The following is a 20,080-nucleotide window of genomic DNA, read 5'->3' on the forward strand; positions in this document are numbered from 1 at the left end:
AAGACGCTCGGGATTGTTGGCGGAACAGTCGAGCGCTGTGTGAGAACTTTTCTGCGCACACATCTGAAGTGCAAGCACACAGTCAGCCACGTCTAACCATACAGTCTATGCGTCTAACGTACACCGCGCGAATACTAAATTGAGCTCTCTTCCGCTTTTTTTGTGCATGGACGAATAAATACAGACACAATTACTTCAAAATGCGCGTTTTGACGAATATCCTAGTAAACACAGTCGGTTAGGCATATGTCTTAACGTAAACAGTTGAGAAAGAAACGGCATGTGTATCAGTATATTAAATCCGTGCTTCGTTCTTAAAGTGAAAGCAAACTAATAATAAATCTAATGCTGTCAAAGAAAAATACAAGTGCTCACTGCTTCTGACTAAATTACCTTTGTAACATCAAAAATGATTAATCTACATTTAATTTATACATTGAAGACTATGCACTTATTTTACATTTGATTATTACATTACTGTAGCGTACCTGAAAATTGATTTTAGACTGAGCTGAAAAGCACTGTTTATTGAACTTGTGTAAACTTGTATTTATTTTCTGCTATTGCTTGTAATTTGGTTATCTGTAGAAAAGATTTTTAGCACTGAGCCCATAGTAGCAGCCAGAATTGTTTTTCCAATTGTTTATTTTCTTTATTATAAAAAAAAAAGAAAAAGTGTAGGCCTATTTTTTTGTTGTGATTGTACCAATTGAGGTACAGGATGTGAAAATTTCAGATAAATGTTCATGTTATATATGTTGGTTGCATTTGTGAGTTAATAAAAATGTAGATGGTTGTTTAAAATAGGTATATATCATAATATCGATATATCGTTTGATATACTCCTGTATCGAATCGAATCGTAATCGTATCGTAGAATTTTTTGAGGTATTGGCAAATATCGTATCGCTGGGTATGAGAATCGATATCGTATCATATCGTGACGAACCATCCGATTTACATTCCTAATATATACACACACATATATATATATATATATATATACACGAATACATATATATATATATATATATATATATATAAGCTGGATGTAATATTTATGTAATATTTTTGTGTGAAACAATTTAAAATGACCTGAATCTATTTTTTATTCCAAATGTTTTACAGGTAGTAAATATCTATTTCTGATATAAATATAAATAATAAAAATGTGATTATGTAAATTATATTATAATTATTACAATTTACATTTGTGCAGCTTTTAAGACTTTATATGAGGCTTCATATGAGGAATAGTTGTACTTTTATGTTGTTAATCTGTCAACTGCAGGACCATTTTAAAATAAAATAGTGAAGGCAAAAACAAAGAAAGTTGACGACTAGTGACCAGTTACAGGACTTACACCAGGGGCCTCATTTATAAAATACTGCGTAGAAAGAATCCTATATTTGATTTTACGATCATTTCTCAGAAAACGTGCGTACGCCTCTCTTTTAGATGTGAAATCTATAAATTGCAATGATCTTGAAATTGTGCGCAGCTGAACAGTTTCAGATCTCCGCCCTGTAAACAATGTCTAATTAATGTCCTTGACTTATAAAAGAGCACCTGACAATGTCCAAATCTTTTACAAGCGGCAAGAATGGCTTATATTCCAAAAATCTGCAGCACTCGGGCAAACAAAAGTGCGTACGTCTGCTCAGACCCTGATGTGGCGCTAAGCTCTTTTCCATGTCAAAGACCGTTTTTATAAATATGAACGTTGCCATGGATTTTTGCGTACGCACACTCTACGATCAAATCTGTGCATACACACGTTTTATAAATGAGTTTTTTTTTTTTTATATAAAATATTTTAAATATAAATAATAAAATAATGCCTTAAATAAATGAAGAACAAGTTCCCCTGCAATCAAGCGAGGTTCAACCAAAACGTTCCCGTACCAACATCATGAGTTTCTTCTTGCCCTTATAGATCTGTTTGAGGTATTTCAATTTTACTCAAGTAAATTTAAAAAGTATCTGTAGTTTATCAGAGTGTTTTTCTTTGGAAAACTTTACTTCACTACATTCCAAAGCATAATGTCATACTTTTTACTGCACTTCATTTCATAAATAAAAGTTGTTGTTTGTTTTACCTTTAATACTTAAGAACATTAAAAATGTAGTACTGTCTTGTACTCAAGTAAACTTTGAATTACTTTTACTTGAGTAAAAGTAAGAAAGTAATAGATTTCTAATGTAATTAAGTATTAAATGATATTTAATATGAAACGTAGTGCAGTAAAAAGTACAATATTATGCTTTGGAATGTTGTGAAGTAAAGTTTTCTAAAGAAAAACACTCTGATAAAGTACAGACACCTGAAAAGTACTTTTACAGAAGAGTAAAAATACTTCACTACTGTCCGCCTCTGACTTACACCTTCGTATAATTTTTTATCTAAATGACACGTTGATGACACATGATCCATGAACAACCCAAATGGCCAAATACAGAAAATGCAATCAAACATTGGACTGTAACAGACATTAAAGAATTAATGTTCAAAGGATTGAAAAGCTTGGTGAACAATAAAGAGCTGGCTAAGCTTCAATAGTCAAAAACTTTGCCTTTAAATATGAAAATAAAATATATTAAAAAATGTATTTTGTAACTCTTAAAATGAAAATCTAAGCAAGTAAGCTTTACTGCTGTGTGTGGGGCTCAAGAGGTAGTGGACGGCCTGACACTGATTGCACAAACATAGTAGAGAGAAGTGCCTTTGGCAAACAGATATTACAGCATACCTGGCCAAGCCACTTCATTTCCTCAAATAAACCCTCTCTCATTCACTCAACGACATCTTCAAAACAACAACAGCAACGGTTTGGAAGAAAAACACTTGAAATGACGACATGACATTTTTGTCTCTCCAAAAAAGACAAAGGAAAGTACTGTTCAAAGTTTCCTTGATGATTGAAAAGGCTCAGTCCATGTTTTCATCACTTTCCGCAGGCAAAAGTGATGTCATGGGGCCCACTTCAATGGGAAAACAGTCACAGCGTTTCTCAAAAGTGTGTGCGTCTATTATAAGGAACTGGACTTTATACTAGCTGGACTGCGTCTAAAGCCCGCACAAAACTCCCTTTAGTACAAAAAAACAAACATAACATACAATACACATATAAAATCTAACTTTATTATTGCTTATTTAAATCCCTGTTTTAACCACAAACCCCTGGCTTTAGGCCAAAGTCTAAACTAGGAGTGTGTTGCTCTGCTGCAGCTGCTGTCATTATTACAGGAGAAAGAACATGATATGAGCTGCTCGTATCTGTCAGAGGTAACGGGGAAAGGTTAGTATCCTAAGGAAGTGCAGAACATGGGACCCCTGATTCACAATCCCCGAAATGGAGCCCTTCGATACGACAACAAAGAAACATAGCAACAGTGCTTATTTACAGACAAGTGGGGACAGGTTTCCAAAGAGTCAACAGTCATCATATTATCTCAGAGGGGGTTTCAGTGTGACCATATCAAAATAGAATACAAGCCATTCGCATATTTAGGACATACAAAAGATGTTTGGAATGTAAATAAAAAAGATAATGTTCCCTAATAACCCTAAGCTTTTATTAAGATGTGGAGTGCAGCAAGATCCTCTTACTGCATCAGTTGCTACGAGCAATGACACAAAAGAGAATAAATAACGTTGCAAATCAGAGTGTGGTGTGACTCCTAAAGGAGGAGATTGAGGGACAAAAAAGGGCTGTCCGGTCCAAAAATAGTCAAGCTTTGAATAAAGAACAAGTTACCAAAACAAATATACTGTCCAAAGCAACATGTTTATTCTATATGTACATGTTACATACGTTAGAAGACATCAATTTAGAATATTACTTTACTTCATGAAGGTCTAGTGGAAGGTCTCATGAAGGTTCTTTTAACTGGATTCAGTGCCCTTTTAACAGCATTCGGCAATGTACCAACGAACATGAAAATGTCTGGCTGAATCCAGAAGGACCAAGAACACATCCCTTGGAACATTTTATATCAGAAAAAGCATCCCCTCTGAGGAAAAATATTATTCATTCTACACTCCAAGATTAGAGCATAGCTCTGTGGACATAAGGTCCTCAGAGACTTCGGTCGAAATAGCTGTTCAGATCTCTTTTTGTGCAAGCAGTTGCTCAGGCTCTAGCGATTTTGCATGGAAGGATCCTGATGAAAAAAAATATAATATTTAATTAACTGTATTTGATCAACTCTATTTTATACCGTAAGAATTCCATGTAGATGTAGACTTAAATTCAGCAAACTGGTGATGTGTATTTAAAGCTGAGATGTAATGGAAGTAGCAACAAATCTTGTTTTTTTGTATTGTGACGTACAGATTAAAGAAGGAAAAAGGAACTTGGTTCTATCCATCGATTGATGACTGGATAGAGATTTGAATTTGAGCTTGCAGTCGATTATAAAAAAAGGGATGGCACTTTCTCGGTCTCTCATTTTCACTGGAAGGTTGAGTTATAGCATCTTGATTAAAAAGTACAAGGTCAAAAAACATGAATGAATCATTCACAATAAGATCAATAACCAGAGGTGTAAAGAGTACCTAAAAACCATACTTGAGTAAAAGTACAGATACCTTACAGTGAAAATTACTCCACTACACGTTACAAGTCACCAATTCCAAAACAACTCAAGTAAAAGTCTTTAAGGGTATCTGATTTTAACAGTACTTAAGTATTTTACTTATACTAAATATAGGCTCAAAGATGCACTAGTCAAAGAGACATGCGAGTGAAAAACTGTAACGTTGTGGAGAAGCTGCGGGAAACAGGCAGAGGCAAGGATCTATGTGCTGGTACTTCATGGAAAAACTAGAACAAACAATAAGTCACAAACCAAAGGGAACAAAGAACAGAATGACTGACAAACAGACAACCATTACATTCAACAACTCACAAGGAACTAAAGAAAAACTAGTTCAGTATAATGGATAAATAAAATAATGTTAAGTAAAATTAAAAAGCCGAAGCCTTCTTACACTGGCTGTGCTGGTTTGTGCCTCATTGCCGGCTGCAGTCATGTCCTCATCTCATATATAAAACACCTCTGATTCACAAATACTTGCTACATAATACATAAAGTAGCCTTGTTGCTACATAATACATAAAATAGCCTTGTTGACAAGTTTGGGTGAGTAAGGGCAAAACGCAGTACTTTCAGTGACCTGAAATAGGCAGTATCACGTCTTTTGTAGCAGAAATAAACTGCTGCAGAAAAAGCTAGGTCCATGCAAAATGTAATGTGTAACTGCAACACTCATTTAAAATGAAGTGGAGTAAAGAGTACAGATACTCATTCAAAAATGTAGTGAAGTAAAGAGTAAAAGTTGCTAATATCTTTGATACTCAGTACAACTACAAAGTACCCGAAAAGATACTCAAGTACAGTAACTAATTACATTTACTCCAATACTTTACACCTCTGTCAATAACATGCATTCAAAAATAGAGAGGACTTTTCTTTAATATACCAGCAATGTTTAAGCATAAATAAATATCCATTAACAGCTAACAGCCAACTCCTACAGCATAGTGATCATGCATTATATTTGATTCACCTTCTTTAGGGTCCTGTGGGCATGTCTCATCTGACCCTGTGTCATCTCCACTCCACCAATCAGCTGCAGCGCTTCTGCCACCTCTGCACTCAGCTCACCAAACGTGTTCTTCTTATAGGCTAGAGACTCTCTTTGGATCTCAGCACATCTCTGAAACACAAAACAGAGTATAACCCCAACTATATATATCATTATAATCATCATACATATGAAACGTATCCTCCAAGTTGTTCAATAGAGTTTTTTAAATGATCAATCCTTAAACTTTTACATATGGTCACTTATGCATACCAAGGCTGTATTTATCTGATTAATACAGTAAAATCAGTAATATTTTGAAATATTATTACAATTTAAAATAGCTTTTCTATTTGAATATATTGTAGAATTTAATTTATTCCAGAGATGGCAAAGCTGAATTTTCAGCAGCCATTACTCCAGTCTTCAGTGTTACTATCATGATCCGTCAAATGTCATTTTGATATGCTGATTGATGCTCAAGTAACTATTCTTATTATAATCAATGTTGAAAACAGTTGTGCTGTTTACTTTTGTAGAAAGGTGATACTTTTTTTATATCAATTTAATGCATCCTTGCTGAAAAAAAGTATTAATTTCCTTAAAAGATCTTAATGAGCCCAAACCTTTAACTGTATATATAGTTCAAATATTAAGATCCGCATCTATTCTATAACATACACCATATCCAGATCTCAATTTGAAGCTGACCTCCTGCTGTCCTGTGAGTAGCAGGAAATGACTGAAGTCATCTTGAGCAGATAGGGTGAGTGTGTCCTGTGGGCCTAGTGCACTTCTATATGCACTTATACTCTCCTCAAAAAAGCGTGCTGTTGAATCTATTGAAACGGGAAAAGAGATCAACATAATCACATTTCTTTAGTTCCCTCTAATGCCTTTTTACACAATATGAGTCCACTACCCTGTGAAGAGCTACTCCAACACATCATCATATTTTTCATTTGATTAGCTGAGGGTCACCTTCAAGACTTGACTGCTACTTGTTATGCAGGGCAGCTAACACAAAGCTCTCCTTATGTATAGCCTGCTAAACACAATTCACTCCAATTACAAACTCTAAATGTTGGATCAGATGCAAGGCATCTAAATGACAGAATGCCTTGTGCTCATAATACATATGTGTTCATTTTTTATTATTCTAATATTGACTTCATACCACGTCTCATTATTTCTGTGTGATGCTCGGGGCCTAATTAAATCCCCCGTACAGACAGACTATTGTGAATGCAGTCGCTCACCGTTGTGATGAGGCTCTGAAGTGGAAGAGTAGGCCAGAGCCAAGCTGTGAGCGATCTGGGCCCCCTCCAGACCCCCAGGACCCTGACTAAGAGCTATGGAATGAGCCTGCAGAAGAGGGAGTGAGAGATACAGAGACTTGAATAGATATATATCACATATCACACCCACCCTGAAACATGGGAACTATCAATAGTTCTTGGCTTTAAATAACTCTGCAGTCCAGGTTTGAAAAACCATTATACTGAGGATGTCAAAAACACAACCACTGGGCAACTATGGCTTGTGGAGGAATACAGTCTCACCTACAGTATGTGATGATTTATAGAAATCCTTTTTTTTTTAGGTCTAACTTCACATTGGTGCTTGGTTTCAGATACCTTATTAGAGTCATCCAGTCAAGAGCAGTGAGTGATTCTTTTTTGTCAATATCGCCATTTGATTAATATGTCCTAATTACTAATTTCATGCACTACTGTTCCAAAGTTCAAGGTCCTTAAGACTGTTTAATGTTTTTGAAAGAAACCCAGACCAAGGCTGCATTTATATCAATGAAAATACAGTAAAAACAGCAATATTGTGAAATATTATTATTACAATTTAAAATAACTGTTTACCGTTTTAATATATTTTTAGTTTATTCCTGTGGCAAAGCTACATTTTCAGCAGCCGCATTACTCCAGTCTTCAGGGTCACCAGATCATCACAAATTCATTTGGTGATCAAGATTTTTTTTTTCTTATTATTATTATTATCAATGTTGAAAACAGTTATAACTGCTTAATATTTTTCGCAGAAACCATGATACATTTTTTACCTGGCTTTTTGTATGAATAGCATTTATTCATATATTATTATTTGATATTTGATTTATTTGAAATATGAATATTCTGTAACATTATATATAGCAACTCAGTCACAAAGCGGAACAGAGCGGGGTAAAGGTGTATGGTGCATAAAAGTCCCAGTGCCATATCAGTGCATGACCTCACAAATGTTCTACTGGATGAATGAGCAACAGTTCACACAGAAACACTCTAAAATCTTGTGAAAAGCCTTTCCAGAAGAGTAGAAGCTGTTAAAGCCACAAAAAGGGAAACCAACTCCATATAAATGTCTCCATAGTAATGATCAGGTATCCCAATACTTTTGTCCATGTAGTCTGTGTGCCATCTAAAGGCCTCTGATGGATGAAATTAATAAACTACATATGCTTCTTCCTTGTTTACCCCAATATTGATGATTAAAGCAGGATTAAGGTGATGTTAAAAATGGGTTTGACACTTCTACATTAGGTTATTCATCTAGTTCATCTGTTTTAATATGATTTCAGTGCAGTGTAATTCTCTGAAGGACTGGACAAGAATAATCCCTGTGGTGTTTACCTGTAGGAGATGTTCAATGGCTCTATCCAGATGTCCCTGTGCCTGTTCAATAGCCGCCATGTTTCTGTAAACACAGCAGATCTGACTGAGATGAGCTCCTTCCTGAAGCAGCTCCAAGGCTCTTTCACATTGACTGAGGGCCTTCTCAGGCCTTCCCTGCCGCTGGTACACTCTATAAAACACAGCACGAACACAAAGATGTCATTTATCATGAAATCAATCCACAATGTCACATACAGCACACTGTTGACCTCGCTTATGCATGCCATCATAATAAGAATGGCTCATTTGTAATGCCAGGCATGAGCAAAAATGCCAGGACAATGAAAGGAAGAAGGTCAAGAAAAGCCTGTTCATGCGAACTGGTTAAAAACAGGAAGAACTGCTGATGTGTATTGCATAGGACGGTGGCACCAGCTCTGAACCTTCAAGGAGCTTTCGTTTCTTTTATTAAGATGTGGAGTGCAGCAAATCCAAACATGCCCTGCAGCTCTGAACTCAATACACAAGAGCTCATGTCTTTATTAGGTCTGATTCTCCTCTCTCAATATCAGCCTGTAGGCATCTAGTCTCACTCCTGAATAATGCAGAGAATCACTGCTGTCTGCTATCTGTGAAGAAATGAAGTACAGAAGAGTCAATGCTGTTCTATAAAAAAGTATTCAGTTCAAGTCACTGGTTTTAGACTGTTTTTTTAGTCTGTAAGACTTTTAATGTTTTTAAACGAAAACACTCACCAAAGCTGCATTCAGCTGATCAAAAATGAAGTAAAAACAGCAATAGTATGAAATATTAATACAATTTAAAATAAAAAATAATTTAGCATTTGAATATATTTTAAAATGTAATTTATTCCTGTGATGTCAAAGCTTAAATTTCAGCAGCCATTACTCTGGTCTTTAGCGTTACATTTCTTATTATTATCACAGTTGAAAAATAATTGTGCTGCTTAAATGTTTGTGGAATATAAAGTCACAATAAAAAGCATTCATTTGAAATAATCTTTTGTCCTTACTGTTACTTTTGATCAATTTAATGCATCTTTGCTGATTAAAAAGAAAAAAAACCTTTGTTACTTAAAATTGTTTTAAATAGTTTAAAATCCTGAAAGTTTCTGTTAAAGTGAGTTCACCCAAAAATTCTGTCATCAATTACACACCCTCATGTTGTTTCATACCCGTAAGACCTTCGTTCATCTTCAGAACACAAATTAAGATGTTTTGATGAAATCCAAGAGCTTTCTGACCTTGTGTAGACAGCAACGCAGCTGACATGTTCAAGGCCCAGAAAGGTAGTAAGGACATTGTTAAAATAGTCCATGTGATACCAGTGGTTCAACCTTACAGTCATTTTATGAAGCTATAAGCATACTTTTTTTTTGCAAAAAAACTAAACAAACAAAAATAACTTTATTCAACAATTTCTTCTCTTCCGTGTCAGTCTTCAACACACGTTCATGAGAATACCACGACACATGTGTGTGCAATCCTCTGCTTAAACAAGGCACAGTGCATCCGAGTTCTACATCAGAACGCCGGCTCCTGCGTCAGCAGCACCACACGCATGCATGGTACTCTCGTGAATGTGCATTGCGACTATTTTAATGATGTCCTTACTACCTTTTTGGGCCTTGAATGTGTCAGTTTCGTTGCTATCTATTGAGGGTCTCGGATTTCATCAAAAATATCTTAATCTGTGTTCCAAAGGTCTTACGGGTTTGGAATGACATAAGGGTGAGTAATTAATGACAGAATTTTCATTTTTGGGTGAACTACCCCTTTAATTACCAGGGTTAAATACTAACAAGATTTTCAATTTGGTTTCAGATTTTAAGATCTCACTGTCCATAACTATACCATGATGCAATTCTCTGATGTGTGCAGGTGTGTACTACTCTTTATGGAGACATCCATCACCACAGGGAGATCCCATGCTTCACCAATCCATCTTGTTAAAAGCCTTGAGTCTTTCCAGATTCATCCATTCTAATGGATCCCTAACTCAATTTCCCAATTTAGACAGAGTAGCCTGCTCATCCAGCATCCTTGTCCCATAAATATAAAGCTAGTAAAAAAAAAAAAACTTACATCACAAACAAACGTTAAAGCTTGATTAGTGGATTCCCATGGTGCACCTCTAAAATAGCAAGTGGATTTTTAACATAGATGGCTGACATTACACATAATTTGTAAGTATTCAGGCATATCTGTATAATTTAATGATGATGGAGCTGTAAACACATCTTATCTTCAATCTATGGTGTATATTTTAGGATTGGAACATCTGTTTTATTCAAATGAAATCAAAAAGTTCTTAATCTGAATGTCCAATTGGATTTACTGCAATCAGGGAAAAAAGCTCAAGGGAAACATTTGCGAAATGGCAAAGATTTTAAACACCAAGGTTTTCTCATAGACATCTGTGTGTTCGCTGGAGCACCCTGGCAACTTTTCAAGGCTGCATCAGAAATTCCAGACTCTGGGCCTCCTTTTAGGGGCAGCGGGACCCAGCAGCGCGTATGTGCCAACTCTACTGCCTCGCTGCCTGGGTACACAAACCTAAACACATCCTGTATTATGCCACACAGCGCCAGCGTAATACCAGCCATCCTCTGTGGGAGGAGAGATATAATCTGCATGGAGAAATCTGATTTAATGTCCGTTGTGCAGGGGCGTAATGCAATTAGGGAGCTTTACATGAACTGCCAAGTAGTCCCCCAAGCCTTCTGCTTAGTAATTGTTAACAGACCAATACTGACGTAGACTGTGTATGAAAGATTTCAGGCTCGATAGAGAGCAGTGCCAGGCAAAATTAGGGATAAATAGAGACACAGAGCAACAGAAAAGACATCGTCGCCTTTAAAAAAAACTGAAAATAAACACTTAGATTACTTCATACTGGCACAACAGCACTCCAAGTTTAGTCTCCAGCCAAGTTTAGCTCAACTTAATTTATAACATTACCAAAGAAACTACAGAGCAGTGATTTAAAGGGATAGTTCACTCAAAAATGAAAATTTTGATGTCATTTGCTCACCCTCATGTTGTCCCAAACAGTGAATGTTAATATTTTGGACCCCTTTCACTTTTGTTATTTGGGCAAAAAATAGTTATGTTTCTGCACAAAACACTGTAAAAAAAAATCCAACTTGCAAAAAAAAAAAAAAGTAGCTTGAGTAAAAAATTTTTAGTAAGAGGAGTAAGTTTCTTTTTTTCTTGTGAACTGGACAAGAATATTCTAAACATGTTTTTAACAAAGATTGTTGTGTTGACCTTGCTTAGATACTCAAGTATCTTTTCAAAATGTGTCCAGATGTTTTCCCAACTTTCCATATTGAGTCTTCTGAATAAACAATTTTATTATTGTGCAAGTTCCCAGCATGCATTGCAGCTGGAAACGATTATGTGGCAACTTATTAAAAAATGATCATTGTTTTACGTTTTACTGGCTTGATTTATGCTGCAGCTGCTGTTGTCATTGTTGCTTAGCTGTCATATGGTTCAGAGTTCATATTTTTGGTGAATTAGCATTTGTTGATGATCTCCGTGTTTGAGATTTGTGTGTTGAGGTACATGTGCATTTCATTGCAACTGCTGGGTGTAATATATTTGGATAATATGTTTGCCTGTAGTTTTACATGACAAATTATGCCCATATCATGAATGAAGATTTGAAAATCAAGTGTAAAGGTATAAGAATACTTCTTGAATTGCTAAATACTAAACAATCTTTTAATCTTGACAAATATTTTTCAATTCAATAGACTGCTTGTTACTCATTAGGCCACTTTAGATTTTAGAAGTTGTCAGTTATTAGCCGAGTTAATTTTTTTTTAAGTTAGGTCAACTTTGTAACAGTGTATCTTCTTTTGTGTTCTGCAGAAGAAAGTAGTATACTGTGAACTATCCCTTTAAAACTGTTTTTTATTTCGTCAAGACCCAGATTTTCTATCAGCCATCAAGTGGATGTTAAGTGGATGGATGATTTAACATAGCAAAAATGAAACACTTGACCTTTTAAGCTTGTTTGCTCACAGGCTAAGAGTGCGAAAAGACATAAGGAAACGTACACTTCACTTATGAATTCTGTCAAGGCCAAAAATCCCAACCAGCACAAGTTCAACAAATGCTGATGTAAATATGTGTTGAGAATCATGTCAGTATGATAGTGATATGCTGACTCTGATGTTCATTCGCTCACAGCCTCCATCCGGATGAAAAAGCTGTAAGCTTGTGTCATTGTTTCAGGGTTTTGTTGAGGTATGTGTTGATAGCGCAGGTTCACTCATTTCAAATATGTCAACAGTAGCTTTACAGTCAAAGGCAGAAGAATTAGAAAGCTTTCATCACAACTCACATACGCACATTCTTCTGGGACTAACAAAACCAGCTGACAAACTGATGAAAACACAATCTGCTAACCGTAGCAAAAAATTACCAATGCTCAAATTTCCCTACATAATATTATAAATACAAAATAAATGAGCTTTACTGTATAACAATTTATCTTCTCTAGCACAGATTCCCTTACTTACATAGCAAAGAGCAGCAATAACAAAACCTGAGATGGCCCAGTGAGATCTACTGTCGCTCTGCACTCTCAACATAAACACAGCTGGCAGACAAACCACAGTCGTTCATTGTCACAGTCAAGCTTGGTGAGACCAGCCATAATAAACACTAGGATCAATACAAGCTATTGAACAAGTTAATCAAGTCCTCCTGTGGGAATTATTACCCCTGTGAAACAAAAGATCTTTGAATAATGCGGTCATGTCCAAACCCAAGCCAAAAATAAAAAAAATGTCTAAATTATTTCTGCATAATAAACCCTTTGCTTTATGTATGTTTAATAAATTGATGCAACTGATGTTGGGTTTTGCTTTGCGGGTTATGATGTAGGAAAATCACATGAAAAATTTATAGAGATGCTTTTTTGCTCTGCTCTGAATGTGACCAAACTGGAAAGAGTAGTGTGACATTCACATTACCTGCCAGCTTTAAGATATGATAAGACAAAAAAAAAAGTTTCTGTTTCTATTTATCAAGACACAGAGAAGTTTGTGAAATTTATCATAAAGCTTCAATTCTATTGTAATGTTGTTAAGATATTTTGTGGATGAGGAGCACCACCTTGTGGTGAAAAATATACCTTATACTGCTGATTTTAGCTTGCATTCCTAATGAAATGCCAGAGGTTCTTATAATCATTCTTTTGCTGGGCAAAAAAAGAGAACAATATCTAAATGTAGCATAAAAACAAATTCTAATGCATATATGAAACTGTTTCCTTAGTTACAGCTGCCCCAGTGTCAACTTGGAGTGATGCCAGGAAAAACATGGATTTAAACTTGAACCTGATATTTGAAACTGCAGAAGTCGAAAGAAAGAAATAGACCACAGCATGTGATTCACCGTAGTGCTTTGTGTGAATATCAATGTGGACTCGGTTGCCACGTCATATTTTAAGCCTGTAGAGAAGTGCATGTGTTTATTATGCAATAAACAGACTGGGAAAATAGATTGAGATGTTTCTCAGGGTAATTAGTAATTACAAAATGAATCTCTTTCCTCCCAGTCCCAGACTTAAACATTTATTCAGGGTTGTATTTAAAATGAAGAAAAAAGAGGGGCAGTAATTAATATACAGCGGGTAAAATACAGTGCCTTGCGAAAGTGTTCCTTTTTTTCATGTTTTGTTATGTTGTAGCCTTATGTTAAACTGCTTTATATTACTTTTTTCCACATCAATCTACATTCCATGCACGATAGTGGCAACGCAAAACCAGAACTGTCACAACTTTGCAAATTTATAAAAAATAAAAATTAAAAATTAAATAAGTACATTGCATAAGTATTCAAACCCTTAACTCAGTACTTCGCTGAAGCACCGTTACAGCCTCAAGTATTTTTTGGGTATGATGCAACAAGCTTTGCACATCAGCATTTGGCAATTTATCTGCCATTCTTCTCCTCACCTCTTCAGACGCACATTTTCAGGTTTCTCCAGAAATATTTGATTGGGATCAAGACCAGGCTGTGGCTGGGCCACTCAAGGACAGATTGGTGGTGTTGCAACGATGTTTGTCCTTCTGTAGGTTTCTCCTATCTGCACATATGATCATGGAGCTCAACTAGAGTGACCATCAGCTTCTTGGTCACCACTCTAACCAAAGCCCTTCTCCATCAGTTGCTCAGTTTGGCCAGGAGGCCAGCTCTAGGAAGAGTCCCTGGTTGTTCCAAACGTCTTCCATTATAGATAATGGAGGCTACATTCTTCTGTGACCCTTCAATGCAGCAGATTTTTTTCTGAACTCTTCCCCAGATGTGTGGCTTAATCCTGTCTCTGAGCTCTACAGGCAGTTTTTTTTTTTTTTACCTCAGGGCTTGGTCTTTGCTCTAATATGCATTTTCAGCTGTTAGACCTTTTATTAAGACGTGTGCCTTTCCAATCATACCCATTCAATTGAATTTGCCACAGGTTAGCTTCACTCAGTGTTAACATTTACAAACAAAATGAATGCTCCTGAGCTCAATTTCAACTGTCCCAGATAAGGGTATGAATATTTGTGCAATGGAATTATTTAAGTTTTTTATCTTTAATAAATAAACCTGTTATTTGCTTTGTCGTTATCGTGTATGGAGTGTAGATTGATGTGGGAAAAAAGGTAATTTAAAGCAGTTTAACATAAGGCTGCAACATAACAAAACATGAAAAAATACTTTCGCAAGGCACTGTAAGTATTGAACGCGTCACCATTTTTCTCAGTAGATGTATTTCTAAAGATGCTGTTGAAATATGTTGAAATGATTTTCACATACATCCAATTAAAACAAAACAAATTCAAATTCAAACAAACTTTAAAAAAATAAAATAAAGTTCAGCAATTAAGTTATGTGTTATTGTCACGCCCCCGGACTGGTTTTGTTGGGTTTTCCCTCCCCATGTGTTCCGTGTCCCAGTTTCATGCACTCATTTCATGCACCTGTGTTCCCCTGATTGCCCTGTGTTTAAAAGTCCTAGTCTGTTCAGTTTGTATTTGTCTGGTCTACTTGGATGTCATGTGTTTCCTGTGTTCCTGTTGTGAATTATCCCTTGTGATCCAAGTATTACAGACTGTTGAACATTTCTCCATCGTTCCTCCAACAGTGAATCGTGACAGTAATAAAATGGAATGACACAGGGAAAAAGTATTGCACTACTGAAATGTATTTAATACTTCATACAAAAGCCTTTGTTGGTAATGACAGCTTCAAGACGCCTCCTGTATGGATAGTCGCATGCATTGCTCAGGTGTGATTTTGGCCCATTCTTCCACACAAACAGTCTTCAAATCTTGAAGGTTCTGTGGGCCTCTTCTATGAACTCTGATCTCTAGAAATATATTTTCTGAGAAAAATGGTGATGTGTTCAGCTACTTTTTTTACCCACTGTAGTAGCCATCGAATGTTAGATCATATCTCTTGTTAGTCCAGCTATGTCATTACAGCAATCCATTACAACAATTAAGATTAAAATGTCCCTGTACCTTGCTAAATTTGTAAATATTTCATACTCAATGTCCACTCTGTCCTCCTTCCCCATGGCTTCCTGTGCTACAAGGTCTCCCATGACAATCTCTGCCTTCTGAAAGCTTGACTCGGCCTCTGCTAAAGTTCAAATGGTTAAGTGAATTAACATATTTCTGTCATTATTACATCATCTGAAGCAACAAGGTTTGATGAATTATCATTTTTTCTACTTCAATAGAGTTTAATAACAATATATACAACGTCCCTATAAAGGATTTGAACACTTAAGATGCACTTCTGTATGAATATGATTGCATTAGATGTTTATGTAAACAAGGATATTTTCCAAGCAGTAGAGCGGCACTTCCAAGTGTCTGATGTATGGTGAGGAAGCAGTTGAGGCAGCTCACTCAATGACAGCTTCAAGACGCCTCCTGTATGGATAGTCGCATGCATTGCTCAGGTGTGATTTTGGCCCATTCTTCCACACAAACAGTCTTCAAATCTTGAAGGTTCTGTGGGCCTCTTCTATGAACTCTGATCTCTAGAAATATATTTTCTGAGAAAAATGGTGATGTGTTCAGCTACTTTTTTTACCCACTGTAGTAGCCATCGAATGTTAGATCATATCTCTTGTTAGTCCAGCTATGTCATTACAGCAATCCATTACAACAATTAAGATTAAAATGTCCCTGTACCTTGCTAAATTTGTAAATATTTCATACTCAATGTCCACTCTGTCCTCCTTCCCCATGGCTTCCTGTGCTACAAGGTCTCCCATGACAATCTCTGCCTTCTGAAAGCTTGACTCGGCCTCTGCTAAAGTTCAAATGGTTAAGTGAATTAACATATTTCTGTCATTATTACATCATCTGAAGCAACAAGGTTTGATGAATTATCATTTTTTCTACTTCAATAGAGTTTAATAACAATATATACAACGTCCCTATAAAGGATTTGAACACTTAAGATGCACTTCTGTATGAATATGATTGCATTAGATGTTTATGTAAACAAGGATATTTTCCAAGCAGTAGAGCGGCACTTCCAAGTGTCTGATGTATGGTGAGGAAGCAGTTGAGGCAGCTCACTCTCTCCTCCTGCTGACTGGAACGCAGTACTTCATGTGCTTGGGATGCATGTTCTTGTGCCTGATTTGCCCAACCTGAGAAACAGGTCACATAGATTGTTAGGAGGTAGTAAACATGTTACATTTATATGTTTACATTATATATGACTGCCTAATAAATGCCTCACTGTACATTACATCTCCTTAAATGCATTAAATAATTAACAATTTTACCTTTGTATTGCAAGTAAGCTTTAGCCAGTCTTGACTGAGCTTGAGCCACTGCAAAATGCTCATTTCCATAAACCAGTCTGCTCAGTGCCAGGCAACGCACAAGCTCTTGGATACAGGGGTCATACTGCAAAGGTCGAACAAGCATAAAACATTAAACTAGAGAAATGAAACAAAACATACAATGACTATAATGATCAGTAAGTGTCTAGTTGTATTTTTTAAACCAGACCTGTGGTTCTTGATGTACTGGAGAATAAGAACATGCCTGGGGTGCTTTATGTAATTCATAACGGATCATACTGAATGTTGGTGCCATAATAAGGTTACATAAGAATAAAATTAGAGTCCGAGTTAGCTATGTATTTCTGTGTATAAGATTATTCCATGTGTACCTCTTCGCTATCAGCCAAAGACTGAGCCCGTCTCTCACAAAGCGATAGTTTCTCTGCAGGAGTCATCATGCTGTAATTCTTCACATCTGCTTTCTGTGAGATTATTGTTGAATCGGCTTCCTGCAGGGATTCTCCTGAACTGGCACTGCTGCTCATGTTGAATCTGTAAAAGTTCAGAGCTTGGTTGTGTCTCAAAACAGTAAATTGTTTACCTAGACAGCAGTTCTGGGCAGATAGATGCTGTAATTGAATAGGTTTTGAGAAACATCACACTTTCGTTGCATGGCAAGATGATGCACTTGTCTCTGAGAGTCTGTCAGCCCCTAACATTTTATTTAACATTTCCTTTTGTGCTCCACTGAAAAAAATAAAGTCAAACAGATTTTAAACAACATGGAGGTGAGTAAATGATAAAAGAATCTTCATTTTGGGTGAACTATGTCTTTAACAGCGACATGAAAATGTATACATACGTTTCATCCAGCCCAGTCACAGAGCAGCTCTGCTGTGATGAGCGAAACGATCCGCTGTGCGGTGCCAGGCTCATTTTTATGGCGAAGGCAAATAAAACTCCACCGTCAATTCATAAGCTGACAGCTGATAGTAAGAATTAGCTCTTTTAACAAGAGTTTTCTTGTCTTTTGAGGAACACTGGAAGGTTCAAGATAGAGCTCCGTACAACTGAGTAACGACTATCACGAAAACCCAAACAAACGCTGTGATTGGTTGATTCCCACACATGGGTGAGTCATGTGACTCTCAAGACTCTGCATAAAAATAAAATGTTGCATTTTAACGTTAATCGACCAATGCTGTTTCTGTTCTGAACTGAACTTTGAACCATAAATAAATTTGACCAAATTATTCAATGTATGCACATGTGTAATGCATTTATAGGCTAACATTTAGTCAATAACTTAAATTCAGTGTTTGTTTTGTTTTTTTTAATAAAAAGCTATCAGCTATGGAGGACGAAACCTGCAAAAACAATAAATAAATAAATAAATACACAAATAAATAAATAAATATGCAAATAAATAAATAAATAAATGTCTGTATAAATACACAAATTCTTGTTTAAATACATATAGAAATAATTAAACATGTGATTAAAGTAGGCAAATAAATAAAATAAATTAGTGGACAAATGGAAAATGAATGTTGAAATGCTAAACTCACCCTAACTATTTTCCTGTGATCACTCATTTATTTCTGAATGTAGTTCCACATTTATTTTTCCTCCACTACCTCTCATGATTATAACTACAAAACTAACCCTATGAAAAAGTGTAAGATAATAATCAGTGACCTTGAGTGATGAAGTTAATACGCATGCGCAGGCAAACGCTCAAGCGCGTCACACACGATCCGCCTAATTAATTGACACCCTCTCATTAGCATGTTGCGCAGAGGAAAAAAAACTACATTCAGAAATAAATGAGTGATCAAAGGAAAATATTTAGGATGAGTTTAGCATTTCCTTAAACATTTTCCATTTGCCCACCAATTTATATTATTTATTTGCCTACTTTCATCACATGTATAATTATTTATTTATGTATTTAAACAAGAATACGTGTATTTATGCACACATTTATTTATTTATGTGTATTTATTTATTTATTGTTTTTGCAGGTTTCGTCCTCCATACATTATATTATTTATTTGCCTACTTTCATCACATGTATAATTATTTATTTATGTATTTAAACAAGAATAAGTGTATTTATGCACACATTTATTTATTTATTTATTTGTGTATTTATTGTTTTTGCAGGTTTCGTCCTCCATAATCAGCTGAGGGGCCGCCAAACTGTGAGGGACAGTGCATTCCGATCATAGTTACACATTTATTTCTATTGTGAAAATATATAAGAGAAAAATATATAAATAATTGCACATGTAAATGTCTATGTCTGCATCAGATTTTATTTTGCAGATTTAATTACAGGTTAAATCAATTGATTTTGATGGGACTGTGTTCCTCATAATAAACTAAGGCCCCATTATATGAGCCATTGCAGAGTTCATCTATTATAAATTATTATCTATTTATGAATGCTCACATTATGATAATAAGCCCACATTATGTTGTGAGTAGTTGACAGAATGCAGTGCATTATGGACCGGTCTTCATACTGAAACCAATAACACCAAGCAGGGAAGGAATCAAATTACTTTCTGTGAGTAGCATTCAGTAGTCGTAAGAGTTTGATACCATTTAATTTTTTATTCAGGACTGAAGCCTTCAAGGACCATGAGCAAGTCATCTAGGTATTATAATGGAAACTAGTCTAACATTAAAGATCAAATCTGTTGCATTTTCTTAAAGGAGACATATTATGCCCCTTTTTACAATATGTAATATAAGTCTCTGGTGTCCCCATAATGTGTCTGTGAAGTTTCAGCTCAAAATACTCCACAGATTATTTATTATAACATTTTGAAAATGCCTATTTTTAGTGGAAGCAGAAACAAGCTGTTTTTCGGGCCTGTTTCTTTAAATGCAAATGAGCTGCTGCTCCCCGCCCCCTTTTCCAGACTAGAGCTGCACCATTACAGCTTGTACCTGCTAAAAAACATCTGTTTTGGTTCTGATTATCATGTTTATCGTGCTGAAATCATGCGTTTTAAACCATAT

The 20,080-nt window shown here is 35.8% G+C and overlaps 1 protein-coding gene across 1 annotated transcript in view; it reads right to left on the minus strand.

Annotated features, from left to right (window-relative positions):
• The window catches only part of LOC107738760 (tetratricopeptide repeat protein 23-like), a 27,282-nt gene extending 9,131 nt beyond the window's left edge, over positions 1 to 18,151 (minus strand). The window contains exons 1-9 of the mRNA XM_016550604.1: positions 17,913 to 18,151; positions 17,440 to 17,602; positions 17,048 to 17,171; positions 16,768 to 16,909; positions 16,443 to 16,568; positions 8,234 to 8,405; positions 6,851 to 6,956; positions 6,303 to 6,430; positions 5,574 to 5,723 (exon numbers count right to left, since the gene is read on the minus strand). Of these exons, the coding sequence (XP_016406090.1) occupies positions 5,574 to 5,723; positions 6,303 to 6,430; positions 6,851 to 6,956; positions 8,234 to 8,405; positions 16,443 to 16,568; positions 16,768 to 16,909; positions 17,048 to 17,171; positions 17,440 to 17,602; positions 17,913 to 17,986 (1,185 nt within the window). The 5' untranslated portion in view covers positions 17,987 to 18,151. The remainder of the gene's footprint in view (positions 1 to 5,573; positions 5,724 to 6,302; positions 6,431 to 6,850; positions 6,957 to 8,233; positions 8,406 to 16,442; positions 16,569 to 16,767; positions 16,910 to 17,047; positions 17,172 to 17,439; positions 17,603 to 17,912) is intronic.
• Between the last annotated feature and the right edge of the window lie 1,929 nt (positions 18,152 to 20,080).

Source organism: Sinocyclocheilus rhinocerous, unplaced genomic scaffold (genome assembly GCF_001515625.1).
Source record: "Sinocyclocheilus rhinocerous isolate Xijiao unplaced genomic scaffold, SAMN03320098_v1.1 scaffold1938, whole genome shotgun sequence".
Lineage (NCBI taxonomy): Eukaryota > Metazoa > Chordata > Actinopteri > Cypriniformes > Cyprinidae > Sinocyclocheilus > Sinocyclocheilus rhinocerous.